Here is an 18,630-nt window from a genome sequence, read left to right as displayed (position 1 = left end):
AAAATGTTTTTGTAGTGAATCAATAATGTAGATGTCATAAAATAAAAATCAATAACAAAGTTTGTACTAAAAAAAATAGGGTGCCTAAGACTTTTGCACAGTACTGTGTGTTTCTCATTTGCACGTATCTCAATCACAAGTAAATTTCTAGCATTTTAAAGTCTGGTTACTTCCAAAAGTAGAAAATCACATTTAAAGATTCCTTTGCAGATCCACTGAGAGATGCTCTGCTTGCCTCTGCATTTATAGCCTAAACTATTTATGAAAACAAACAACATTACTCCCAAATTTTAAGGAATTAAATTTTAGAGGAACGTCTCTAAATACATGATTGACATCATTTTGCTTCTTACTTAATGACTTTCCTAATTTAATGGGGGCAATGGGGTAAACATAAAATTAACATGATGATATGTTTTCAATGTCCTGTACACATTTTGTAGCATCAGTGTTCTTTGGGGTCAGTTTGACCCCAGGCTGTTTTAGCTGTATAAAACCTATAAGAACTATCAAAATTTGACACACATTTGTTTTGGATGATATTGAGGGTCACTATAACATACGATTTTATAATCTTCAGAAAACTTCCTTCTGCTTTAGGGCCCTAATCTAACATAACCATACCTGTAGTATTGCGAGAACCACTTATAGTTCACATGACAGTGGGAAGGTGTAAACACAGTTCTCATGAGGACACTGATAGTTCACCCAACATAGGAGAGGAGCAAACATATAAAAGCTTACACTGCAGCCTTCTCTAAAATTTCTCTTGGTGCTCTGTGGGCTGTCTTTTTATAAAAAAAAAAAAGATTGAAAATGAATTGAAAATAACCTTTTAGCAAAGGTTTTCTGTCAATGGCGTTTTGTCACAGTTTGACAGTGTAAGTGACATAGAGGAGAATGTGTCTAAGACAGAGGATAATGTTGAGGAGGACCCTGATTATGAGCATCCTCCTCTGATGAGAATGGTACTCTTAGTGTTGACCCTCCAATTGGCTCTCAACCACCAGCAGACACATTACCTTCCAAAAATGCAAAGTTATTGTGGTCCCTTTCCGCTGCTAATGTCGTCAAAATGGTCCCAGATCACCAGATACGGAACTGCTGAAAAGGAAGCTTACTATGTACGGGACAATGAGAAAAAACAAGCTGGAGCTTTGTGCGATGAAGAACAAGAAGGTAACATCTTCAATGTTTGCCTTCGCTGACAGAGCCACTGTCGTCTTTTATTGCCCCAAGAAAGGGAAACATGTCCTGCTGATGAGCACCATGCACAAAGATGCTGTCCTGAGCACCAGAGAAGACAGGAAACCACAAATGGTCTTGGACTACAATAAGACTAAGGGGGGGGGGGGGGGGGGTTGATAATCTGGACGAGGTCACAGCCACCTACAGCTGCCGATGCAAGACTGCCCATTGACACCTTCTGTTTTACAAATAAAATTGTTCTAAATGTTTGAAATTGTGTTTGTTTTGTTTTTTCCTGGGATCAAATTGACCCCGAACATAATACATGTTACTATCTTTGATAACAGAAATTGTTCTTCTTTCCAAATGTTCTAAATAACAAAAATCTGTACTTAGAAATAATATAAAGCCTTTAAAACACCCTTTCTTTCCAGTTGTAGGTCAATTAGTGAGATTTTATGGTGATTTGCTTATTTTTCTATAGTCGCACAATAGGTATTCTGGATGTATGGGGGGGGGGGGGGGGGTGTTACTTAACACACAAACTTTGGTAAAAATCATATTCTGGAGGTTTAAATTGCTGGGGTCAAGGATAATAGATTTTAGTAATTTTGAGGATAATAGGAGGGATAATGGATAGAGAGTCAGACTTGCAACCCGAAGGTGAACGTGAAGGTCATGGGTTCGAGTCTCAGGTCCGGCAGGGATTGTAGGTGGGGGGAGTGAATGACCAGCTCTCTCTCCCACCCTCAATACCATGACTGAGGTGAGACCCTTGAGCAAGGCACCGGACCCCCAACTGCTCCCCGGGCACCGCAGCAAAAAAGGCTGCCCACTGCTCCGGATGTGTGTTCACGGTGTGTGTGTGTTCACTACTGTGTGTGTATGTGCACTTGGATGAGTTAAATGCAGAGCACAAATTCCGAGTATGGGTCACCATACTTGGCCACAAGTCACTAATAAAAAATTTTAAAAATTAAAAAATATCAAACATCCATGCTAATTAACGATACTACATGATGTCCCATATGTCAGGCATCATAAGTTTAATGTATAAGTTTATATTTTTAGATGTATCTATTCAAGGAAGAAAATTGTGTGCATACTGAGCATGTTCTGTAAATATAAGCTTTTGTTATATCATGTTTTTATTATGCTGGAATGATGTGATATCCTGTATTTTGATTTATGAATACATGCATTATGAAATTCAGATTAGGTTATTCATTGGTTTTAATCTGAAAGCACATGTTTCAAATATTTTCAAACATTCAAATATTTTTCACATAATTACAAATAAAAAAATGCAAAATATGACAAACAAGAGGCAAAAGATAACTCTGAAGGAAATTGAGAATTCCACAGCTCAGAGGGAAGAAGCTGTTCACAGCACCATAGCCTCAACACTCTACAAAGCTGGGCTTTATGGGAAAAAAACAAAACAAAAAAAACATCATCACCATGAGAACACCATCCCCACAGTGAAGCTGATAATTCAAAAAAAAAAAAAAAGAATTGAAGTTTTATCAAACTTTTATCAAACTTTTTTTTTTTTTTGATAGTTCCCTGGTGACAACTTTTTTTTTTCTCACAAACTATATTGACCCACCCCCATATAATACCAATTAGATGAATTTTGAGGCTGTAACACTACAAAATGTGGAAAGGTCCAAGCCAGTGAATACGTATGCAACCACAGTCTCATAGAGCCACAGTCTCAGTTTCTTGGAGTGGTCTGAGTGTAACAGATTTAGTGTAGGAGAAGCGTATGAGGTTGACATTACAATAAAGCTTTTCTCTTTCCTGGAACAAACAATACAGTGAGTATGTGACCTTGGCGAGCACCACTGTATAGCAGATCTCTAGTACCAACATTGTTGTGTAGAAAATCATCAAGACCTTACATGATGATGCTCTGTCTGCTGGTGAGGAGGAAAACATGCCAGAAGATAGATTTTGAGAGATGGAGAAACTAGTACATGCAAAATTCCTTAGTGTGGTTGAGGCTGGTGTTGTTTTTCCTGTTGTGAGTGTAGTACGGAGTGTAGTAGTTGTGGCCTCCGGACCGGTAACTGTTGTAAATGAGGTTGTTAAAGCTGTAGATGTAGTGGTTTCTTCTGTGATTGAAGTAGTTGGTGGTGTGGTTGTTGTTATAGTGGTGGGCACTGGAGTTGAACTTGCAGTTGATGTAAGGATTTCTGTGGTTGTCATAAGAGTGGTTGTAGAAGAAGAAATGGCTGATGGTGTAGTTGTAGGCTGAGTGGCTTCTAATGTAGGGGCAAGGGAAGGAGTGGTGAGTGTTGTCGTTATAGTGGTGGGCACTGGAGTTGAACTTGCAGTTGATGTAAGGATTTCTGTGGTTGTCATAAGAGCGGTTGTAGAAGAAGAAATGGCTGATGGTGTAGTTGTAGGCTGAGTGGCTTCTAATGTAGGGGCAAGGGAAGGAGTGGTGAGTGTTGTCGTTATAGTGGTGGGTACTGGAGTTGAACTTGCAATTGTTGTAAGGATTTCTGTGGTTGTCATAAGAGCAGTTGTAGAAGAAGAAATGGCTGATGGTGTAGTTGTTGTAGGCTGAGTGGCTTCTAATGTAGGGGCAAGGGAAGGAGTGGTGAGTGTTGTCGTTATAGTGGTGGGCACTGGAGTTGAACTTGCAGTTGTTGTAAGGATTTCTGTGGTTGTCATAAGAGCGGTTGTAGAAGAAGAAATGGCTGATGGTGTAGTTGTAGGCTGAGTGGCTTCTAATGTAGGGGCAAGGGAAGGAGTGGTGAGTGGTGTTGTTGTCAGTGAAGTTGTTATTGCTGTACTTGTAGTGGCTACAGAATTAGTAGTTGTTCTTATTAGGGCAGTTGTTGGAACAGTTGTAATGGTTGGAGTTGTGGGACATATCAGTTGGTCTTCTTTTAAAGATGTGATCGATTGGCCTTTCAAATCCTCAGGGTACTTACAAACCTCTGGAGAAGAAGACTTTATCTTTTCCGGATTTTTCTTCATCCACTTGTACATGGACAGCAGATTACAGTCACAGTGCCATGGATTGTCGTTCAAATATACCTTCCTCAGTTTTGGCAGAGAATCAAAGACATCTCTTGGAATTGTTCTGAGTTTATTGTTATCCAGTTTGAGAGTAGAAACAGATTGTAGGTTTGTGAAGTTTTCAGACTTCAGTGATTCAATGAGATTATTCTGAAGATTGAGCTCAGAAAGTTTCTCCAGTCCATCAAAAAACTCTCCAGAAAGAGTTGAAAACTGATTCGAGGACAGGTGTAATTTCTTAAGCTTCTTCAGTGACTGAAAAATCCCAGCAGGTAAGAATGTTAGATTGTTGTTGTTCAGAAATAATTCAGCCATATTTTGTGTTTCTCTGAAAAGAGGAAGGGGGAGAGCGGTGAGCTGATTGTGATTCAGTGTTAACTTTTTAAGTGCGGAGAAACCCACAAATATCTCAGGTGCAAGTTCAGTCAAGAGATTATTGTCTAATAACAGTGTTGTCAAGATATTTTTATCTGGAAACAAATCTGGTTGTATGCGTGTGATTCCGTTGGTATTAATGGCTATTTCCTGCAGATTTGATTTATTATTAAAAATTCCATCAGGCATTGATGTCAGCTGGTTCTCATACAACTTAAATATTTTCAGCTTATTGAGTTTTGAAAAAAGGGAAGATGAGATGGAAGTAAGATTGTTCTTTGCAAGAGTAAGCTCTGTGAGATTCTCCAAGTGATCAAATATTCCCTCTTCAATTGTTGAAATCTTGTTATCTTGCAATCGGAGTATTTCAAGATTCTTGGTATCATGAAACAGTTCCTTTTCTAGGCTTTGAATTTTGCTTGATTTCAGAATCAATTTCCGAAGGTTGGTCAGATTCTTAAAAACACCGACAGGAAGAGATGTCACTTGGGAACCTTTAATTTCAAGGGTATTCAGATGTTCTAAACCTTCAAATGCACCTTCTTCTATGGAAGATATAGGTGTTTCCCAAAAATGAATTTTTTCTAGTTGAGGGTTTTTAGAAAATGCTCCTTTTGGTATGATATCAATCTGACTCTGAACAAAAAAGACCTCTGTGGTTGTAGCTTGCAGTGTTTCTGGAACTGCTGTCACATCTTTGCCATAAATTTCATTAGTCCCATTGTTCTGAGCATCAGAGCAGCTTAGGAAATGGAGTAGAACGCAGAAATACAGGAATACTGTCATGGTTATACCTGCAAATAAACAAATAGGTCATGGGAATGTCAAATGATGCAGAATGTTGCACTTTGTGGTTTCTCTTTAACAAGCTGCAATTTTTGTCTTATTAACCTCAAGAGATAGTGAAGAAATGACTGTCTATAGATGTTATGATGCATGTGATAATAGGAACTAACTTGTTTCACATACATTCCACAGAATTATGGAGCAATAAATTACCACATGGTCATTAAAAAAAGTACTTGTTGGCAAATTGCTGTGGTAAGACAAATAATGCACATCAGGACATGCTGTAATGTGAAAATGATCAACTTTAGATTCACATCACCTCACGTTTTTTTTTTTTTTTTTGCATGCACCATGCACCGCCCATACTATGTGTTCTTGTAATATAAAATAAACTTAAAAATCAGATCCAAGTGGATCCAGTTAAAGCACTTGAATGTCACAATATTAACCCAGTAATATGTGTATTTATTTGATATGGTAGTTATCATCATAAAGATAGAAATATCACATGTCTATTAATAAGATATATAAAATATTTACCTTATATTCTATTGCTCCAAAATATTGACTCATGTCAGCACATACCGCAGTGTAATGCATTTATCTTCTTGCTCCAGCATACATGAACACCCTAAGAAGTGTGGGCAGGTCATTTTCTGTTTTCAGAGATAAGAGCTGGGAATTAAGAAACCACTTTCTTAGAGTAGCATATTGGACTTCTTTCTTAGAAAACATTTATGACATTTATTTCTATTTCCGTTCATAGATATACTGTTATTATACGATTTAATCTTTACATTGCTATTCATAGCCATGTTTATATTATACATGGAACATACATTGTAAAGGGGGTTGTTGGTGGGAAGCTATAAATGGTCATGAAGCAGCCTATCAACTGATTCTCAACAACATATCAAATGATGTTTCAATACCTTTCAAACCATGTTATTAAATATTTTAATAGATTCCACATGAACTGACTTTGAAATGGTGATAGAACTATGGTTGAGATTATAGCCTGTATATGATAAAATACATGTAAAAATAAAAGGGGAGGAGTTAGTAATCTATAGAGTGTGTATATGATATCTAACATCAGCAAACATAAACTGGTGCCATATAGTTGATAATTAACTGAGAGGTTGTTGACAGTCTATAGATGGATTTTTTTTGACTGTTTGTAAAGAATCTACATTAAGCATAACAATTTTTTTTACCCAGAATTCTATTATAAAAATGAGAAGGTTGTGTTTAAATATTGTAGAAATCTAAAATAAAATGTACATTTTATAAAGCAGTTGATCTTGTTGTTGTCTTCTTCTTTTGGGTGGCATGTTTGTTCGAGGGACCCTGTTTTATCCACAGCTCTGATTACTGCCCATTGGGATCAATTAAAAAAAGGATTAGAGAAAATAAGACACATAATAATAATACTAAACCATATTTAAAGTTATATTACTAGTATTCTTTCTCACTTTGATAAGAAGATTTACTAAAAATAACATCCAATATCAAATGTGAAGAGGAAATAAGACGAAAGGCCTGGGTATTGATAAGGATCAGTACAATTAGCATGTTAGTTTCTTTAATCCATTTCATAGACTCATGCAAACCAGCATAAACAACCCACACAGAAATATACACAGTTTATATGTATTAAGAAGCATATACAAAATGAAAAGGCAATGTTACTGCATTCATTTTCTTCGAATATATACACAATACTATGCAAAAGTCTTAGGCACATGTAAAGAAATGCTGTAAAGATGCCTTAAAAAGAATACAAGTAAATGTTTTCGACATAAATAAAGCTTCTGTAAGGAGCAGTAACCAGTTTAACCTAAACAAAATCAACATCTGGTGTGACAAGGCTTTGTCTTTAAAAATGCCTGAGTAGTCTCAGGTAAATTTTGTGCAGTTTTATAAGGAAATTGGCTGGTAAGTTTTGTTAAACCATCTTGGAGAACCTGGCACAGTTCTTCTGGAGACTTCGACTGTCACACTTGCTTCTGTTTTTGCAGTTAATCCCTGACAGTCAGCCATTAATTGTCTGAAAAAATATTTGAAAATCGATGTTTTGTGTGTGTTTGTTTTACTAAATATAATGTATGTATCATTAAATCAGGAGCATGCACAAACATCTTTTATTTTTTAAACTTGGCTCTATGTATTAACTGGATAAGAAAGTGCTACAATTATGCTTTAACTAAGGTACATCAAAAACATAATAGATATGTTGTATATGATAAATAGATAACTTTTTTAATACAATAATAAGCACCAACTTAATCATACCACAATGCCTGACAAGTCTTTAAGTAGAAATGTAGAAAGTAAAATACCTCATCATTGATTATGTATTTAGAGTAACAAGGTAGTAAGAAAAGAATTATATTCACAATCAATTTTCTACAAAAAGTTTTGACTCATATGTATTTGTTAGGATAAATAACTTTCCAGTATTTTGAGGCTTTTCCAGTTTACTGCTTATACTTGTGGTAAAATAAAATATAAAATATATATATTTTTTGTAAATACTTAATAACCTGTCAGGCACTTTTGTCAAATTAAATTGTTGTTCCACTTAAAATAACTAGTGACCCTGCTTAGCTGGCTAGTACCTAGAACTTAGGTACCAAAAAAAAAAAGAAATAAAAAAGAAATTAAAAATAAAATCAAAAATAACTTTTAAACACGTTTAAACACAGCAAGCCTTAAAAAAATAATAAAAAAAATCTGTGCCAATCTTTCCATTTTGTGAAAGGCTACTGTCAAGAAGTACTTTTAAATTAGTGCATATTTTATGTTAAATGCATGATCTTATTTTATAGCATCTCCATATGCTACTACATACAGTAACAAACAGAGAACATGCAAGGAGAGGGATGCTGAGAGTTGGAGTAACTACTACAGAGAAATGTCCTGGGGCTGTGGAGGCTGGTGTTGTTTTCCTTATTGTGCGTGTTGTACAGTGTGTAGTAGTTGTGGCCTCTGGAGTTGCAACTGTTCTCACTGAGATGGTTAAAGCTGTAGATGCAGTGGTTGGTTCTGTGGTTGGAGTAGTTGGTGGTGTGGTTGTTGCTATAGTGGTGGATACTGTGGTTGAAGTTGTGATTGTTGTAAGGCTTTCTGTTGTCGTCTGTTGTAGAAGAGGAAGTGGTTGATGGTGTAGTTGCAGGCTGAGTGGTTTCTTATGTGGTGGTAGTTTTTGGAATGGTCATAGTGGTTGTAATGGCAAGTTGTGGGACATGTCAGTTGGTCTTCTTTTAAAGACATGATTGATTGGCCTTTCAAATCTATAGAGTAATCTATAGAGTGTGTATATAATATCTAACATCAGCAAACATAAACTTGTGCCCTGTAGTTTCTTACTTTAGTTAATTAACTGATAGGTTGTTAACAGTCTATAGATATTTTTTGACTGTTTGTAGAGAATCTACATTAAACAAAACAAATTTTTACCCAGAATTCTGTTATAAAAATGAGAAGGTTATATTTAACCATTTACATTTTATAAAGCATTTGAACTCCTTCCAGTAGTGTTAAATTTTGGAAAGGCTATTAGCAACAAGCAATTTAAAATGAGTACTTATTTTATATTGAATACAAGATCTTATATGATATCATCCCAGGGGTTACCACATACATTTGTTTTAGTAACTCTACATTATATTACAGTTTTTTGACTGTCCTGTTTGTTCCGCCTCCAGCAGACAACACAGATGATAATACTAACAATGGCTACAGTGCAGACTACTGCAGTGATGATCATATGCATTTCCAGTGAACCAATGATGAGCTCTGCTTTCTCAAAGAGTACTGCTGAGTTATCTGAGGGTGTAAATGTGGGTGTGGGAAGGGGATGACTGAAAAGGTTTATTATACTGATGTTTCTCAAGTCTAACGGACTAAAGCACACAACAGATGTGACATTTTTTACTTTATCTGGATATTTCTTTAACCAGTCTTGAAGAGGTACAATGCCATGGTCACATCTCCATGGATTTTCAGTTAACACCACACTGCCAACGTTGGTTAATGAGTCTAGAAATGTCTTTGGTAAAGACGATAGAGAGTTGTTTTGAAGCTCCAGCTGGTATAAGTAATGAATACCATCAAGCAGCTTCTCTGGAATGGAATGAATTTTGTTATTTTCCAATGATATTTTGACCAATTTTGGAAGGCCTCTGAACACTCTTTCGTCAAGGCTCGTCAGGCAATTAGTGTGCAAAGAAATTTCTTGCAGCTCATTCAATCCATTGAATGCACCAGGAGAGATATGTGAGATCTGGTTTCTGGTCAGCACCAGAAGTTGCACATGAGTTAAATTGCTAAATACATTTTCCTCAAGCCGGGTTAACATGTTGTCATACAGCCACAGGTCCTGCAGTAACATGGGCCCAAAGGTGTTAATAGATAGACTCTGCAGCTGGTTGTCGTAAAGTGAGATCCGCTGTAGATTAGGGAGTTTCAAGAAGATGCCTTCAGGAAGGAAAGACAACTGATTATTAGAGAGGTAGAGTTTCTGGAGCTTCTGCTGATGTCCAAAAAGTTCTGCTGGTAAATATGTGATAACATTGTTCTGCAGATGCAAGGTCTCCAGATTTACCAGGTCCTCAAATGCATTGCCTGGGATCACCTTTAGGTTGTTATTTTGAAGGGACAAGATTTTAAGCTTGGTAAGTCCATGGAAAGTTCCATTCTGCAATTGTCTGATGCCATTTCTCTGCAGTATAAGCTTCTCCAAGTGAATTAGATCCTGAAACGCATTCTCTGGAATAGAACTCAAGTTGTTTTTGCTTAAGTCTAAGATTTTCAGAGACTGAAGAGATGTTAGCAGGGATGGAGGGAGTTCATTTAGTTTGTTGTTGCTCAGCATCAGAAAGGTGAGAGAGCGTAGTTTCTGAAACAAGTCCTCTGGTAGAGAAACCAACTCAGTTCCTGAACACACTATAGTGGTGAGTTTGTGTGTCTTGTCAAATGTGTGACGTCGTACCTCATTTATCCTCGAATTATTGATTGTGATTTTTGTCAGAGTTTCAGAAAATGCATCAAAATCAGCAGGTTTCAGTGAAGATATGTTTGTATATGAAATGTGTATAGACTTTGTTGTTGATGGAATAGGGGATGGAAAGTCTTTAATGCTATAGCCCATGCAAGAAGTAGCATTGTCTTTGCAGTGGCATTGCTGGGGGCATCCCCAAACCACATTTACAGCACAAATACCAATAATTATATACTGCCCCAGCTCCATGGTCTTCTGAATGGGAAAAATAAACAATTTGAAGAGATTGATTATTACATGATTTTGATATATTTCCTTGGTGTGAAATTTTACATTATATGCTAAACAAAAACATTAAAAAAATTACATTCAAGTTACATGTTTTTATTTAAATATTGTTTAATTAAAAGCGTTGCATGTCAAAATTCCATTAAGCAAGCACAAGTTCTGAGAAATATCACATGATATGTAATCAGTATCTTTTCAGTACCTGTACAGATGTATCCCAAAGTTTGGGCACTCCTAGCCAAATTACGTTTTATTGATTTTTTTTAAATGAAAAGAAGTAAACACAACCCCTGCAGCAAACTCTTTCGAAAAATATCTTTAACAAATGTTAATGCACAGTAAACTTCAATTTGATTAATTTAAAATATAGAAAAAAATAGTAATTGTGGGATGTGCAAAAGTTTGGGCACCCTTCCAGTTGTAAAGCCTTGGAACTTAATTAACTCATTAAGCCTTAATTGAATTATTAGTACTCATTAAGCAGGTCAAGAAGTCATTCACAAAGCAGGGGAAGGCTATAACAAGATATCAAAGCCTTCCAGCTAACAACTTTCACTGTCTGAAATGTCAGATGTCAGGACATGGTCTGGAAGACCAAGGAAACACAGATAGAACTACCTGTATGCTAGTTAGAAAGGCAAAGCAAAAAAAAAAAAAAAAAGATAAGCAGGAAGGTTTAGCTGACAAAGGAGTGGTGGTGCACTGTTCTACTGTGCAATGTTGCTTGCACAAATATGATCTGCATGGAAGAGTCATCAGAAGGAAACCTACCCTGTGTCCTCATCACAAAATTGAACATCTGATGTATGCAAAATGATATCTATATAATCCAGAGGCATTTTGTAAAAATGTTGTGGACTGATGAAGTAAAAATGGAACCCACTGGCCAGAATCACCAAAGGTATGTTTGGAGAAAAAAAAAGATCAGTGTTTGATGAAAAGGACACCTTGCCAAATGTTAAGCATGGGGGTGGATCTATTCTCCTTTGGGATTGTGTGACAGCCAGTGGCACACAAAACAGGTTGATGGAAGAATGGATTCTAGTAAATATCAGCATATTCTGCAAGCAATTATGACACAGTCAGTCAAGAAAATGAAGCTGAACAGAGATTTCGTTCTACAGCAGGGCAATAATGAACTTCATCTACACTGATCAGCCATAACATCAAAACCACCTGCCTAATATTGTGTAGGTCCCCCTTGTGCTGCCAAAACAGCTCTGACCCATTAAGGCATGGACTCCACAAGACCTCTGAAGGTGTTCTGTGGTATCTGGCACCAAGACGTTAGCAGCAGATCCTTTAAGTCTTGTAAGTTGCGAGGTGGGGCGTCCATGGTTCAGACTTGATTTGTCCAGTACATCCCACAGATGCTTGATCTGATTGAGATCTGGGGAATTTGGAGGCCAAGTCAACACCTTGAACTCTTTGTCATGTTCCTCAAACTATTCCTGAACAATTTTTGCAGTGTGACAAGGTTTTGTCCTGTTGAAAGAGGCTACTGCCATTAGGGAATACCGTTGCCATGAAGGGGTGTACTTGGTCTGCAACAATGTTTAGGTAGGTGGTACATGTCAAAGTAACAGCCACATGAATTCCAGGACCCAAGGTTTCACAGCAGAACATTGCCCAGAGCATCACACCGCCTCCACTGGCTTGCCTTTTTCCCATAGTGTGTCCTGGTGCCATCTCTTCCCCAGGTAAGCGACGCACATGCACCTGGCCATCCATATGATGTGTATTAAAAAAAAAAAAAAACGTGATTCATCAAAGTAAGCCACCTTCTTCCATTACTCCATGGTCCAGTTCTGATGCTCATGTGCCCATTGTAGACCCTTTAGGCTGTCGACGGTCAGCATGGGCACTCTGACTGGTCTGCGGTTACGCAGCCCCATACGCAGCCTGCGACGCACTGTGTGTTCTGACACATTTCTATCATAGCCAGCAAAGTAAGTGAACAAAATAATCAGACTACAGGTACATTTTGATAAAAAAATGGGAATACTATCAGGATTAAATTTTTTTCATTTAAAACCAAAGAAATTAATCTTTTGACATAACGCAATATAGACAGCTGCTTGATTATGGTTCTGGTTCTCTCTTGCCAGTCGGGACTCATGTGAGCCACCTTCTTGATGCATGTGCAAATAACATCTATTTCTAATCATTCTACTATAGAGATACATTGAAATGGCTGTTTATCATGATGCCCACTGGAAAAAAATGCATTACAGTCGTGGACATTTTGAAATTATTTTTATAAATAAGAAAATGGCAACAACATCAAAGTACAGCACAAGCTATGCCTTCCAGCTGTGAAGACGCTGTCTTTATTGAAGGACTCGACATCTAATCTAAAGAAGCATTTAAGCATGGAAATCATGTTAGCTAGGTTAGATAAAATGATTTAGTGTTAATTAGTGCTTTGAAATTCTCTGGTTTGCATGATCACAGTTGTGGGTAAGGTTGTCAGCTGTGCTGAATTAGCTGGGAACGTCTTGTAATTTGGTAGAAGTTGACTCCCCCCCATGATCATCCCACTCCATCCATTCTCGGTACACAGGATGCCTACTGTAAAAGCCAGTAAGGGGAACTTCCTCTAAGGTCGATCAGTGAAATGAAGAAAGATCACAGCCTTGATCCACATGTATTTTGAAATAGTCTAACGTACATGTAGATTGTGTAAGAACAAAATGTACAAATAACTGGATTTTTTTGCTGAATCAAACTTTTAAACAAACAATAACCTGTTTAGTAAGGACATACTGTATAACAAAGCTTCTAAGTTCATGTTGCAAAATTATGAAAATTAATAATATTTTCTCATTTCCATCATAACTTCAGTTGAAATGCTAAAGTTGTTCTTTGAAATGCTTTTGTGATGTTGCTGATGTTGTTCATATTACTTTTCTCTTGACTTTATTTACATATATGACCTTGAAGTAATCCAAAAGTCAGATTTCCCAAATCAGATTTTATTACTTTCATATTGTGATACTTGGATTATGTTACTAAATAAATTTTGTAACTATAGTGGAATACATTTTTAAAGTATCCCTCCCAGCCCTGCTTGCAGATCCTCCTTTATCAGCAACAACCTCCACCAAATGTTTCCTCTAGATGCTTATAAGACTGGCACAACGATGACAAGGAATTTTGGACCATTCCACCTTACACCTTTCAGTTCATCCATATATATTGAGTTCATCGTCTCAATATAACAGCCCTCACCACAGATGGGATTAGGTTTTGGTGTTGGTGTGCAGGACACCCACTCCTAGGGAGAGCAGCAATTCTGAATTTCCTCCCTTTGTAGACAATTTGTCTTACTCTGCATTAATGAAAACTCAGGTCTTTAGAATTGCTTTTGTAGCCTTTTCCAGCTTTGTGCATCTATACAGTATGTCTGCTAAGGTCCTGTGTAAGTTGATGGGATCAAGGCATGGTTCACAGTAATCAATTGTTCTTGAGAAGAACAGATTTGTCAGTAACCAGCCTTTGTGTGTCTTTATTCAAAAGCGAAAGAACCTGTACAACCCACACTTCCAATCTCAAGTCCTTAATTGAAACACTTACTTCACTTTTTTTTTTTTTTCACTTACTTTTTCCAAGATTACTCAATATGCTTGATAAAGACCTGAAAACTACTGTATGTGTGTTATTCGTTTAGTCAAATTGTGTCTGTCTAAAATTGTGACTTAGGTGAAGATCAGACCACATTTTATGAGTAATCAATGCAAAAACACTGGTAATTCCAACCGGTTCACAACTATACTTTTCTTGCAACTGTACAAATGCAAGCTGAAACATTTGGAATGGCCCTGGCAGACCAAAGATATGCAGGTAGATCTTAAACATGCTGTGCATGCAAGAATCCCCCCAAAATAACACAAAACTAGAAGATTTCTGCAAGAAATATCAGTTGAAAATTCAGTAAACAAGAATAGAAAGACTCCTAGTTGGCTACAAAAAAAGTGTTTGCAAGCTGTGTCATCTGCCAAAGGGGATGTTACTAAGTACAAATTTAAGTCGCGAAAGGGTATCCAAACCGTTGCACGTGCCACAATTACAGTTTTTTTTTAAAAATTAATTAATGTATTTATGTATTTATTTATTTATTTTAAGTTCATCAAATATAAAGTAACTACAGTATTTGTAGAAATATGTAATTTTTTTTAATAGTTTGCTGCCGAGGTTGTGTTTACTTTTAACTTCAAAAATCAACTAAATATGTAATTTGGTGAGGGGTGCCCAAACCTAGGCATACAGCTAATAAATATAATATTTATAAGTAAGTTAAATATTTATAATATTATTATTTAATATGTATATTTTATTCATTTACCTATATATATATATATGAATAAAATATACATATTAAGTACATTAAGTATATTATAATAAAAAAAAAAAAAAATATATATATATATATATATATATATATATATATATATATATATTAACTATGTATATTAACTGATACTGTGTTTATAATTTCTCTGCATTTGATCTGGTTCTAGGTACAGATGGCTCTTCATATACAGCTGGTGTGATAATACTGGCAGATGTTTAAATTTATACATATTCACATAAAATCAAACTACTGCTAATTGATCTTTCTTTTGAGTTTAACTGCATTTACCTCATTAATTTTGATTTCTCTCTTTTACTCCCATTGCCTCTAAATCATGTCTTACATTAACAGTTACTGAATTTAAGAAGAGCATAAAGAAATAACCGGTTTACATTCAAACTGAAATATATTCCAATACGGTTCCTGAATTTCTGTAAATGATCTGTTATTTTAGCTCAGTGTAGGCTTACCTTCACGAATCCAAAAGAAACCTTACCTTAGGCAGTTGACTTTTCACAGATATGTGGTCTTCTTTTCACTTTTGACTCCTGTTAAGTTTCCACCCTTATCTTTTAAACAGTTTAGATGTGTGCTTCACTTTCAAGTTAACAAACAGAAACTGCGCCCAGTCATTCCTTCTAACATTAGGTCGTCACATTGGTGTAGCAGACTGGGTTCTAAGACTCCACCCTCTCACAGGATTGGGATCATTCTTCTTCTTGATAATTCTTCAAGGATTCTCCAACATTTGTCCACCTTTTTCACTATCTACCACATCTGTAGTGCATGTGGTATTACCATAGAGAAGAATTTGACTTTTTCCTGTACTTAAAAATATAAAAAACAACAACTGTTTACTTCAAATTCACTTAATAAACAAGTTAATAAACATATTTATATCTCTATATATTTAGATATCGAATACTCAAATCTGTTTGACAGAAGATGTTTAGATATTATTGTACTTCATATCACAGGTTTATATTTATGACTTGTTCTAATATGTTATCATTTCCATAGTAACAGCTCATTCACATGGACCTGTACAGAGGACATTCCACATAATCGAATGCTAATAATTAATGGATACAAGCAACATTTTAATAATGATAAATCATTGTATAGATGATGCTTTCTATAAGGAGATATTTATTTAACTTTTATGGAAAGACTCTCTAGTGTCAACACTTTGTGACAATCAGTCTTAAGGATAGTGCATTGTGTGCTTTCTGACATTGCAATGTAGTTTTTATCTTAGAGTAAAAAGGAGAATGACTGTTTAACGCTGCTCTAAGGTAAACAATAACATGAACTACAATGCTTTGTAGAATTTCCACAACAATAGATATAACTATAAATGGATAAAAAAGTGACATCATTCAGTAATAATATATATATATATATATATATATATATATATATATATATATATATATATATATATATATACTTGTTGGCAAACTGCTGGGGTGTATGAGGAATAAAACTCTTCAACTTATCAACTTTGAGGTGGTAATAGTAATTCACACAAGGCTTTCCTTGATTATTTTCCAATAACATCATGCCCTGTTATGTTTTATTTCTTACATATACAGAACTTTGTCTGGAAGATGTCTGATGTATTTTGAAATAATTTCATGTACAATAGCTTAAGAATAAATTGAAACTCTCTAGTCCTTCATTTGACTTTGCAAATTTCTAATGTCCTAGGCTGATAAATAGCAACTGCTGTAGATCATTATGGCATTCTATAATCAGTCAGTAATATAGCTGAGAATTAATGCCAACTTCATGAATGATTGCAGACTAAGCAGTTGACTGAATATATAGTAATGACTAGCATTAAGCACGTTCACATTGTCTTTTTATACTTGTTGATTGAGGATTTTTATAGTTAATTCATTTAAATCTATAGAATATTCAAAGCAATGCAGTGAGAGCAAAAATGTTTGTTCAGTCTGTAGTCTGTCTCTCCTTATCATGATACAACACAATCAGGGAGGGTGAAGACTGCAAGCTGCACATGTTTTAACAGACGTCTGTATTTCTGTTGCTTCATATGGATCCTGCACGTCTATGTGAGTGTGGGTGTGTGCATGTGTTGGCAGTGTTTATGCTGTCTTATCTTATTTTGGGGGTCTTTTGGAATAGAGATTGGTGTCTGGTTCCTTGTGGTAGCATGAATTCCAAAAGCAAAAATATTGATAATTTATCAACTGTGACTAATACACAATAGACAAATGTTTCTATTCATGGTATAGTGTAATGTCCCTGCAACATCATACAATTTTATTGATTTAGATTTTCATACAGTGACTTGACACACTTGAAACTGTAACACTCATCCTGGAAAAAAGATCTAAAATGCCACATATCGATTTTAGAACAGGCCATTTTATTGACTGTTAAACGTAGGTATCAAAAAATGGGCAAATATATGCAAAATGTATGTTTTCAACATACTTTAACTGACATCCCCTAAACCTTTAATTTCAACTATCATAGTTCAGCTTTGAAAAACGATGCTTGCTTCACTTCCTCCTTCTTGCTTCACATGACAAGAAACTTGATACTTGACTTCAGTATCAACAACAACAACAACAACAACAACAATAATAATAATAATAATAATGTCATACTGATATTCACACTGATTTACATACAGGCAAATAATGTGATATGACAGAATTCAAGGAAATTATTGCAGAAATTCATTTATTTTGAGTATTTTTGTCAAAATTCTTGTATCAATTTATTTTATGTATGCTTTATGTCAGAGATTATTGACTGGTGGTCTAGATGCGGGCCCAGCAAACTATTTTGGCAGACCAAACTGAAAAAATACTGTAGCTGAGCTGAAAAACTTTTGAGAAGATTTTAGTCAACTAGCTGTGAAAACTGAATGTTCAAAGATGAACAGACAGAGAAGTGTGAGTTTATTCTCTCAATGTCAGAAACAAAACATAATCAGTAAGAACTGTATAATTTTATTATAATAATATTATACTAATGGAATTTTTTTGTACCTGGACCTTCACAAATTGTAGTTGAATATCCCTGCTTTATGGAATACTTATTCTCTTAAAGTGTGTGTGGAATCTTTAACATCATAACTTCTACATTTAGGAGGTTCAATATTTTTGTCCTTAATAAATATCGACAATTATGTGGTCATATTTTGGCAAACATCATGTCAAAAGTAAAGCCTACAATAAAAAAAATTGTTCTCAATTCCAGTCCTGTGGGTGATACTGCACGTTAGCAGTTTATCTCTGTAGCACCTGACACATGAAGGGAATAATTATCATCTGAGGAGTTGAAGCAGCCCCCTGGGTCTGAGGAGTAGCTTATTAAATAGCGATTAGGCAGAATCTGTGTTTTACACAATCTCACAGGAAACACTGTTTTGCCAGTGCAGGCTTCCATCACTCACAGATGTTCATTGTACACAATTTCCAAAGAATAATAATAATAATAATAATAATAATAATAATAATAATATCTAATCAAGTCAAGACAAGTCAAGTGGAGTCTATTGTCATTTCAGCCATATACAAATACATAGTGAAACGAAACAACATTTCTCCAGGACCAAGGT

At 35.6% G+C, this 18,630-nt stretch overlaps 2 protein-coding genes across 2 annotated transcripts; both read right to left on the bottom strand.

Moving 5' to 3' along the window:
- Nucleotides 1-2,403: 2,403 nt before the first annotated feature.
- On the bottom strand, nucleotides 2,404-6,551 carry LOC113538193 (leucine-rich repeat-containing protein 15). The gene is made up of 2 exons (XM_034311017.2): nucleotides 5,926-6,551; nucleotides 2,404-5,390 (listed from the first exon to the last, which is right to left on the bottom strand). The coding sequence occupies exon 2, from the start codon at nucleotides 5,380-5,382 to the stop codon at nucleotides 2,890-2,892; it is 2,493 nt and encodes an 830-aa protein (XP_034166908.2). The 5' UTR covers nucleotides 5,383-5,390; nucleotides 5,926-6,551; the 3' UTR covers nucleotides 2,404-2,889.
- Nucleotides 6,552-6,938: 387 nt separating this feature from the next.
- LOC113538433 (leucine-rich repeat-containing protein 15-like) lies at nucleotides 6,939-15,665 on the bottom strand. The gene is made up of 2 exons (XM_026933496.3): nucleotides 15,529-15,665; nucleotides 6,939-10,645 (listed from the first exon to the last, which is right to left on the bottom strand). The coding sequence occupies exon 2, from the start codon at nucleotides 10,637-10,639 to the stop codon at nucleotides 9,053-9,055; it is 1,587 nt and encodes a 528-aa protein (XP_026789297.1). The 5' UTR covers nucleotides 10,640-10,645; nucleotides 15,529-15,665; the 3' UTR covers nucleotides 6,939-9,052.
- Nucleotides 15,666-18,630: the final 2,965 nt, after the last annotated feature.

This window comes from Pangasianodon hypophthalmus, chromosome 2 (genome assembly GCF_027358585.1).
Source record: "Pangasianodon hypophthalmus isolate fPanHyp1 chromosome 2, fPanHyp1.pri, whole genome shotgun sequence".
Lineage (NCBI taxonomy): Eukaryota > Metazoa > Chordata > Actinopteri > Siluriformes > Pangasiidae > Pangasianodon > Pangasianodon hypophthalmus.
Note: the sequence above shows the minus strand (reverse complement) of the source record. Positions and strands in the feature narration are given on the sequence as shown.